Consider the following 10,194-nt stretch of genomic DNA (forward strand, 5'->3'; position numbering starts at 1 on the left):
TCTTTCCCCTTTAGAGTAATTTATAAATTTCTTTTAACATGTTTACAGACAAGTCATTTAGTTTATACACATACACTAACTTACAAGTTTAACTTTGTGGAAGAATTTTATCCCAAAGTCCCTTTCAGAGCATATTCACTATCAGTTGGGCTAATTTGGCAGACTTTTCAAAAATATTTGGTATTGAATTCCATATAAAGGAAAATATGTATAAAAGTAGAAAATATATCTCAGGGTGCTCATAATTTTTTAAAATTAAATAATTTGAACCTTCAGAGATGGAAAGCTATTAGAAAGGAAGTAAATGTGAGATTGTTTTTCTGTCATTATATGTTATAGTTCTTGTTAATTATAAAGAGAAGAAGGGTTTCCTCCTGTCATCATGAGATGGAAGGAAGTCTTCTGTTAATGTTTTCACAAAATTGCTTTATAAGCTTATGCAGTCACATCCCTTTTTTGTGATTTGGTTTCCCCCATTTATACATTTGGCTTCCTTCTCCCATCTGAGTTTTGAGAACATAGCAATACATGTAAAAAACCTTTAGCATCCTTGGCCTGAAAAGTGCTATATAATGCTGGAAAAGTACTATATATTTAAACACCAACAGTACTAGTCTTGCTGGAGATGAAGACAAAGAGGAAAATGAAATTTTTGACATTTAAGGAGCTTGCAGCTTAATTTGATGTAGAATATAGTATACACTGAAATGCTCATGCCATAGTTTATGGCCAGTGCCACCAGTGGGAAGAACTGTCCTGCCTATCACCAGCAGTCTTTTCTCATCCCTTAAATGCCTCCTGTGCTGTTCCAGCACAGATATATCTGAGGCCACATTGTGATCTGCACAAAGGAACTGGCATAGCTAAAAATTGTTAGGCTTTGCCAAGACCATGCCCTAATCCAGTTAATTTTATAGACATGCTTATTCTCGTGCCAGCCTCATGCAGGGGACAGGAATGAGTGTCTGGGCATATAGAGAAGGCAGGATCACTTTTTTGGCAGTGAGGCCAGTCCATGTCATGTTGAAAAGGGTCTACACAGTTAGCAGATGATGTGAATATAGAAAGGTCTTTTTATTCTGGATGGGACAGAAAATGTCTGTGGTTACACCCTCCAGCTTTTGGGGGCTTAAAAATGAAACCTGACAAGTGCATGACTAAGTAAAAGGCTATTTCAGAAGTCTCAGTTACAACAATAGAGTAGTTTCTCAGATGAAGAGAACTGCAGTTTTGCCCATCTTTAAGGTATTTTTGCATTAATTTGCTGAGGTCTTATTTCTGTAGACTTTAGGATGGAAATTTGCTGTTTAGCATTGGAGTTATCCTTGTCTTTAGCCAGCCTATGAAAATTAAGATTATTAGGCCAAGCACTTGGCACCAGGCATCATGGCCCAGAGCAGCCTTCTTGCCTTTCTCCTAAATTGTCATTCTCTGAATGACAGGGATCAATTTTTAAGGGAGGATGAAGCAGGAACTTGAAGATTGGTGACAAGAATGAAAGTAAGAATAGAACCTGAAAAAGGGAGTAATCCCTAGGCAGGCAGGATTGAGCAAAACATATTATTTTTTTTTTTCCTCTTTCTTTTTCTCTGCTGTCTGTGTGGCAGTTGGCTGTGACCCACTGTGGCTTTTGTGCATGTGTGTTGTCATTTTAAGGGTGGATGAAGCAGGAACGTGAAGTGGGATTGGTGACAAGAATGAAAGTAAGAATAGAACCTGAAAAAGGGAGTAAACCCTAGGCAGGATTGAGCAAAACATATTATTTTCTTTTTTTCCTCTTTCTTTTTCTCTGCTGTCTGTGTGGCAGTTGGCTGTGACCCACTGTGGCTTTTGTGCATGTGTGTTGTCATCTCGGGGCGTTCAGCCACGCTGCACACTGGCCAGATGTGTCACTTCAGGTTTTGCAGCATTCTGTTAGTTTAGGATGCTCTGTGCCTGTATTTCTGAAGGTCTCCCTCTCAAGAAGCAAAGGCCTGTGTCTCTTGTGTAAGCCTCCTTCTGCAGGATATTAGGAAAGACAGGTTTGATTTGCAACACACAAATAGTATCCACCTGAGCCAGTTACCAAGTGCCATCCTGTAGTCTGTGGCAACTTAACATCTTAACACATGTAGTTCTTAAGAATGAGGAGCTTCTTCTGAAATGTGAGAATTTTCCTCTTAAATTTTTCCAAGGTTGCAAAGGATTTTGTTTTAGCTTATATGGTGTCTCCTGCCTGCCTTCTTTTCCTTGTACTCACAGAATGCATGGTAGAGGAAAAGAAGTTCTTTCCAGCCTGGTTATACAGACCACTTCACAAGAGGCATGAAAACACACTCATTTAATTCTTCACTTAACACTGAGGAGGATTTTGGTGTTAAAGAAGGAAGTAATACCATAACCCAGCTCTCAATGATCCTTCCCAGTTACAAACCAAAACATGGCACTAAAAATTGACTAAAGATTGATCCTTTACAAAACATGACATCAGTACTAACCTTGGGAATTAAGAGAAGAATAGCCTTCCCTTCAGAGAAAGGCCTCATCAGCAATAAAGCCAGGAAGTAGAAACCTGAGCAGATTGCTTGTGTGTCATTCTTCTAATATGTTTAATATTTTATCCATAGTAGAGATTAGTGTAATTTTTCTTGCCTTGGCAACTTAATGTGTAAGTGCACGGCCAAATCTGCTATCCCTCCAAATTGATAGAACTTTTTCAGGCAGGTGAAAAGATTGTACAGGTCAAAATGAAACCTTGCACACATTGGTATTTCATGCAGGGGGAACGTGTGCACGCAGCTTGACTCAACACATACATCTTAAGATCATGATCTTGCAGATGTGGGGTGTGTGTGAAACTTGAACCCAAGTCAGTGAGAAGTGTTTGTTTCACACTCCAGATGGGGCCTTGAATATGTTGAGTCGCTAGGACAGCCCACAGGCATGAGAGGAGGGTGCTGGGGTGCCCTTCTCCCCCTCTGTGGATGCTGAGCCATCTTTATTTTGTGCCTTTTTGTTCAAATATCTGAAAAACAAAACCAGAAGCACCACTACTGCTGCAGGTGTGAGATGGGAATAACAGGAGGAGAGAGAGAGAAGTAGTGACAAAAACCAGACCTACCTTTCAGGGAAGTTAATGGCTGTAGAAAAAAATTCTCTCTGATGGTCATACAATAGTAACTAAACCTAAGGGTCTTAAGAGACACTGCCAGTATTTTTTTCAATTCTTTCTTTTAAAAAAACCCTTAGTTAGAAAATTGCTCTTGTTATTCCTTCATCCTTGCTCTCAGCCCCTGTTAGGGATGAAACATAAACCACTCTCTATACAGAGAATGAGAAAATTCTGAGTCACAGGTTTTTTTGGTGCAACTTGAGGTAACCTCAGTGAAGTGAAAAGAATTGTCCCAGAACATAATTCATTTTGTTCTTTTTCATTTACAAGCACAACACCTTTTCCCTCTAGTGTCATTTTTAAAGGTGACCTAAATATTTGACAGTGTTCTTTTAAGTCACTCAGTTGGGGTTTCTTACATACTATGACTGCCCAGAGACAGCATCACAGCCTGAAGTGGAGTTGTGCTTACCTCCAGAAATGAGAAGGGTTAAGAAAGTGAGTAGCTCATCACTTTAAGCAAAGAAAAAAAAGAAACCAACAGAGTAAAGAGAGAATCTTAAAGCAGCAGCACTGTGGGTGTAGCAGTTGTTAAGAGAAGTTGTGGTAATAGGTGTCTGCTGTAACCTTTTGCACTGGGAGGACAAAGGGTGTCTTGGGGAGGACTGATGTCAGTGTTTCTGATGTCCCACCTGGTCTCCCTCTTTCCCAGCCTGAAAAGGGCTTGACCATTTGGAATCTCCTTAGAAATAATTTGTGCAGTAGTCGTTGCTTTCAACTGACATGTAGATGTCAAAGGTCAAAGTTGACTTTTTGCCTTCTCTCTTTCTCTCACCCATGTCCCTTCCCCTCAATTTTATAGGGTGATATCCACGAGGATTTTTGCAGTGTTTGCAGGAAAAGCGGGCAGTTGCTGATGTGTGACACATGTTCACGTGTTTATCACTTGGACTGTCTGGACCCACCTCTGAAAACCATTCCCAAGGGCATGTGGATCTGTCCCAAATGTCAAGACCAGGTATAGTTTGACACACAATGCACTATAAAGATTTTTTGATGTTGAAAGTAAATAACCAGATTGCTTGGCTTACTTAGATCAAGACAGCCCAACACTAAACAGATCTATATGATCTGTGTTAAGGCTTGTGTGAATTTGATTCAATCAGTCCTGCTGGAAATAGTGCAAATATAAAACTATCAGGTCTTGCTACCAGATTTGGGGTCTTTATTTGTTACCCTTGTTTTTTACTCTTCTTTTCTGGGCCAAAGCAAGCAAACTTTTGCAAAAGGTTCTCTCTGACCTGTAGAAATTTTGCTATTCATCTTGAGGTCATTGTTTCTTCAAAAGCTTTTATTACATTCTTCTGGACAAATAAATAAAACATTTGCACAAGCCTACATCAGTAGATACAGCAAATATAATCCCATGTTTGCTCATGTAAATCAAACATCAGAGAGATTATGTTCAATGATCTCTAGTAATATAATCCAGCATCAGTATAATAAGGGTAGGCAAACAGTTTGGCTCCAGATCCCTCTCTGAAAATACAGTTGAAGTGAATATATTTTAATATTTTGTTTATAGTTGCACTGAGATTGCAATACAAAGAAGTGAGCTCTGGTATTTCTAACCTTTCCATGGAACTCTAGAAGTTGCAAGGGATTGCTGATAATTGGCAGCCTGAAGCAGTTAGGGTTCTGTCTGATGTAGGATATTGCTTGCTTGCTCATGTGACCTTGAGTTAGCCAGGTGGTAGCATGAGAAAACAGCCTGATGTATGATATGCTGTTCAGAAGAAGGAAAATGCAACACTCAGGTGACGTGGTCAGTACAAGAAAGGAGGGAGTGTTAACCATGCTACTGTTGACCACTCTAACCTTATCCCTCCTCTTCATATTTCTGTGACAGGTTCCCACAAAATCAGGGTGGGAGGAAATTTGAGTAATTCACTGTAAAGTGAACAAGTCCTGGGTCTTCTGAGACAGCAGAATCACTTACTGAGAATACGTGTCTCTCCTCTCAAAGTTGGTTAGGAATATGTGAGAAGGAGAAAGACATAAATGGTGCTTACTCTTATAAAGAGGGTTTGACAACTCTATTAAGATGATTCTGATAAGAGGAGGAGATAGGATGGTTTCATGTTTTACTAGGCAGGAGGTGTGATGTTTGAATGTATGGTGTGGAGGCTGTTCCGTGCCATGCAAACTTTTCTCACAGAACAACTAAGATCAGCAATTTGTCTGAACCACAAAATAATGTTTATGTCTCCTGGCAAGTTCGAGTTCAGATCTATTATCCTCAGATATATTATCCTTTCATTCCTCTTTTAAGTTGTTCAGTTTCATTAGCAGGCTTTATTTGTGGCTATGGAGGGAGTTTGAGAAAATGCTGACATTTGTAAGAAATGGGTCTGCTTTGTGAGAGCCACAATACAGTTGTGAATAATTCCCTCTGTTAAATCTCAGAACAGGTTGGTGAAGCTTCATGTTAACAGGGCTGAGGCTAGTGATAGTCATAAAAGAAAATCCTCAGTCTTTCCTTCTCCTTGTTGCTTTCTTAGAGGTAAATTGTGTACCAGCTAAATCTCTAAACACTTTTCTTTCAGATGTTAAAGAAGGAAGAAGCAATCCCATGGCCAGGAACTTTAGCAATCGTTCATTCATATATTGCATATAAAGCAGGTAGGAAAATGGAGAACAAGACTTCTGCTTCACTTCTGATAGTGGAAGATGTTAGTTTGGGAATGGGGTAGAATGATGTTTCCTTTACAAAAGGAGATTAAAGGGGAAGAACCTCAATCACTAGTGAAGTGAAAATAGTCTAAATATTTGTTAGGCCTTCAGTGATGCTTGTGTATATAGGTGAAATTTTGGGGATGAATTAGTGTGCAAGTTGTTGAATTGACTTTAAACCAAATTACCTACTATACATGAAGCATTTTACATCCTCTATCTAGTGTACTAACAGGAACATTTTAAATATTCTGTTTAATATTCTGTTTTGCAGCAAAAGAAGAGGAAAAACAGAAACTACTTAAATGGAGTTCAGATTTAAAACAGGAAAGAGAACAACTAGAGCAGAAGGTCAAACAGCTCAGCAATTCTATAACAGTGAGTATTACCCTCCCAAGTAACTCTGCACCTGTGCCCTGGTGCCAGAATGCAGAGAGAAAACTGTAGAGTGACTCCATGTACTAGACCTGCCTTCCACTGGATTTACTGAGAGTTGAGTGAGCACTTACCTTTGCTATGTAGCACTGTGGGGAGCAGGAATAAAAGACAAGTGACATATGCTTACATTGAGTCACATACACCTGATCTGTGCTCACCATATATTGTAGATGCACAGTGACATACAATACCAGCAGGTGACAAACGTGACCCAGAGCACTGTTGTAGATAAACTCCAGTTCTCCAGCAGCTCACTTAAATTTAAGACTGGTTGGGCCTGTGTATCTTGCTGTGCTTTCCAGACCTTCCTAATGCAGAAGTGACAGTTTACTTGTGGCTGACTCTCAGGCTCTTGACATGTTGCCTTGGGAGTCAGCAGCTGGACACTGTGCATGCCTCTGCATAATGCTAATTATTAAAATATTATAGTGCCACTAGAGCAGTAACGCTGCTCCCAAGCAGATGGAAGCCCTTAAGATGAGGGATTAGCAGTAGGTAAGAATGGTTTGTTTTCTGTGATCAAGTAATTGTATTGAGTTTCATTGGAACTGTCAAAAGAAAGCACTCATTAGGTCAAAATTTTGTGGTGTTCTTTAATGATACATGTGAAAATAGTAAAGCTGAAACCAACAGTGTCTGGAGGTCAGCATGGATAAAAGGTTTAGAAAATGTGGGAGGGTTGTCATCTTCATGTAAGGACCTGAATGTTACAGACATAGCTACCATCTCTTCTGAGAGTTTCAGATATAGATACAAGCAGTTTTTCACCCTTGAAACATCATTTGTGGGCTTTTTTTTTTGTTTTGTCATCTTACCCTGCCTCTCAGCTGATGAGCTAGCTAGGTCACTACTGCTTCTGAGTAACCACAAAATAAGAATTTCAAGTGAAGAAGGGTGAGCTTGTTTTTCTTTTCAAGTGCCCCTCAATTTATGGAGAGGAGGAAGTGATGTTTCTGCTAAAATGTATGTGAAAGCAAAGGCATAAAGCAAAAAAAAATTAAAAAAAAAAGCATTAACAGCATGCACACACACAGAGTCAGCAGTCAGCTGCTGTAGGATGCCTGAGCTTGCAGATCTGAGCTAAAGAAATTTCAGCAGTGCAATACTAAAAGAAACAAGAATGAGAACACATACTTGGAAGTTACCCTTCAAAAGGAACACGGGAGGATGGAGCTGTCTGCGTTCATTTGCAAAACCCCTTGGCAGGGAAGGGAGCCAGCCCAGGTGATGGCTGCGTGCTGGCAGTTCAGTTCCTCGGCCTGCAGATACAGATTCTCCTCTGAGCACAGCCCTGAATCTCTTTTTCTTCTAGGCTGAGAAAGTAACAGCATAGCCACAATCTTTTCTGCTTAGATCTGTGAAGATCGTGTTCCTTCTCTTGCCTTCCTTAACTGACAAGCTTGAACTTATTCCTGCTTTTCTGTTTTGCTGCAGAAATGCATGGAAATGAAGAACACCATCCTTGCAAAACAGAAGGAGATGCACAGCTCCTTGGAGAAGGTAAAACAGCTGATCCGCCTCATCCAGGGCATCGACCTTTCAAAACCCATAAACTCTGAGGTCAATTCAGTAGCCATCTCCAACGGCATGGACTCCACTAACAACCCTAATGCTGCCACCTCCACCTTAGCCCCCTCCCCTTCCCAGAGCTGCATGGTGAACTGTACCAAGGGCGATGAGACTAAATAACACAGCCAAGTCCAGAAGGGGCCAGGGGAGGTTGGCGGCGAGGAGGAAGAGCAAAAATAAAGAAAACTCTAGAAAAGCAAAACCGGATTTCTTCTGGAAAGTGCAGAATTCTTTAGTTCTTTGGTTCCAGAGAGAGCGTGAAGATGCTTGTGCCAGGCGGCACCGGAGTTTGCCAATTGATCCTTCTTATTCTGTGTGTACATGCAAAGTTTGGATCATGTTACATGAATAGTGCCAGCTGGGGGTTCTTTGCCAGCACCATGCCAAGTGAAATAATATATTTACTCTCTCTATATTTTACACCAGTGTGTGCCTGCAGCAGCCTCCACAGCCACTATAGGTTTGTTTTATTTTTGTTCGGGGTGAGGAGCAGGGATGAGGGAGGAGAGCAGGTTTCAAATCCTTATTTGCAGAACAGTTTGTTTAGCTAGGGGAAAACAAAAAAAAAAAAAAAAAACCAAGTCCAAAGAGCCCGTGGGCTTTTCCTGTTTCTAAACTCAGTACTATTAAACCAAAAAAACAGAAATATAAATTATCAAATCCCAGTGCCCAGAAGGGACAAGTCTATCAAATAAGCAGTATTTACTATTGTTTAGACAGGAGATGTACAAAAGGAAAGGAGATGGACTTTTCACTGAGTAACCAGCACATGTACAGGCTGAGGATCTACTGTCCCAACAGCTTTGGGTTAATCCTGTTTCTTCATATTCAACAAGAGACATGCTTTGCAGAATTGGTTTGGATCCTCACACTCATCCAGAAAGCCTACGTTGGGAACGGGAAAAATAAGAGGGCCAAAATCTAGGGTCAGCTTGGAGCATTGGACAGAGGTGTCCCAAGAGAAAATGTGCATCGATTACTTGAAAATGAGATTCCAACCCTTTTCTATATTTATAAACAACAAAGGTGTCCTGAACAAAGTAGCACATGACCCAGATGTGTGAACTGAACAGAGAAATGTCCTTTTCTTTCACTTCCTTTCTCTTCTTTTGGTAACAAGAACTAAATAAGGAATAGAAAAGCTGTTTTTCAGGCTGACAGTCTAATTAAAGAGGTAGATGGGACCTTGCATGGTATAGATTAGAAGTAATAGTGTCAGTGAGATACAGTGAGTCTTTGTGAGTCCTTGTGTCATCGTTTTGGGCACTGTTTTTTTATGCAAGGGCAAAATCTTTGTATCTGGGGGAAAAAAAAAAAAAACAAACAACTTTTTTAAATTAAAAAGGAAAATAAAAGATATTGAGGTCTTCCTAGTGTTACTTAAAATAAGATCAAGGTAAGAAACGTTGTAAAAAAAAAAAAATTACAAAAGTGCTATTTGTTTCCTAAACAAGTGATTTCTATTAAAAAGGTGTCAGAACTGGAGAAAATGCTGTGTACTTAGAATTTTTTAACACAGACTTTGCTTATTTATGATGACATTCTGCTGTGTTTGTGTTTTAAAATCCAGTGGGACAGTTTCCATAGATTATATCATACCTGGTACTGGCTAAACTCTAAAGAGAATCCAATGGTACAGTGCTGGATCTCACCCCACCTGGAGGATCTGCCAGGCTTGTCTCTGCTGATACCATGTCTCTCCCATTCTTTCCTGTGTGTAACCCAGAGAAAAGCCATGGGCCGTGTGCTCATTTAAGGCTTTTACAGTTTTGTGATATGGATGGATTAGAGCTGGAGAATGAAAGGCAGGGAGTTGGTTGGACTGAAATCTGTTTTATCCTCTTGTTTGAGAACTTCATCTCTCACGTACAATCTTCTCACACTAGATAGCAAAGCTTTCCTTGTGCTTCCTGTTGGTGTGGAGTCTGTCTCAGTTGAGAGTGCTGATTCTGGTCACTTAGGGTTGTGTCCCAGAGCTGCTTAGTTTCACTGTGACATATAAACATTTGGGCAAACCCTGTTTCCACTGCAAATACTGGGAAAACTCCCATTACTTCCAGTGGGAGCAGAGCTGAGCCACTACACACACAAAATGAGGCAGAGTCCCTGGTGTGGTGCCCTGGAGAGCATGAGCTGGGTGGTGAGGCAGGACCTCCTCAGCTCTTTTTCGTGGAAGACAGAAAAGCTTTGGATTTCAAGGCTGCATTTCTGAGCAAGAAGTAGTGAACGCTCCAGACAGTACAGAGCCTGAGAGTCTCTTTGCTGCCACAGCCAAGTATGCTTCTGTGGGATTCCTGGAGCTGTTTTCTCCCCTCTCCTTCACGTTGCCCTTCTGCCCTTTAAGGACTTTTATTCTTGCTGTA

At 40.5% G+C, this 10,194-nt stretch overlaps 1 protein-coding gene across 1 annotated transcript in view; it reads left to right on the forward strand.

Moving 5' to 3' along the window:
* Positions 1-9,321, forward strand: part of PHF21A (PHD finger protein 21A) — a gene marked incomplete at its 5' end in the record, with an annotated part of 26,334 nt that extends 17,013 nt beyond the window's left edge. The window contains 4 exons of the mRNA XM_008941356.1: positions 3,954-4,109; positions 5,698-5,773; positions 6,099-6,202; positions 7,697-9,321. Coding sequence (XP_008939604.1) covers positions 3,954-4,109; positions 5,698-5,773; positions 6,099-6,202; positions 7,697-7,951 — 591 coding nt within the window. The remainder of the gene's footprint in view (positions 1-3,953; positions 4,110-5,697; positions 5,774-6,098; positions 6,203-7,696) is intronic.
* Between the last annotated feature and the right edge of the window lie 873 nt (positions 9,322-10,194).

This window comes from Merops nubicus, unplaced genomic scaffold (genome assembly GCF_000691845.1).
Source record: "Merops nubicus isolate BGI_N331 unplaced genomic scaffold, ASM69184v1 scaffold19725, whole genome shotgun sequence".
NCBI lineage: Eukaryota > Metazoa > Chordata > Aves > Coraciiformes > Meropidae > Merops > Merops nubicus.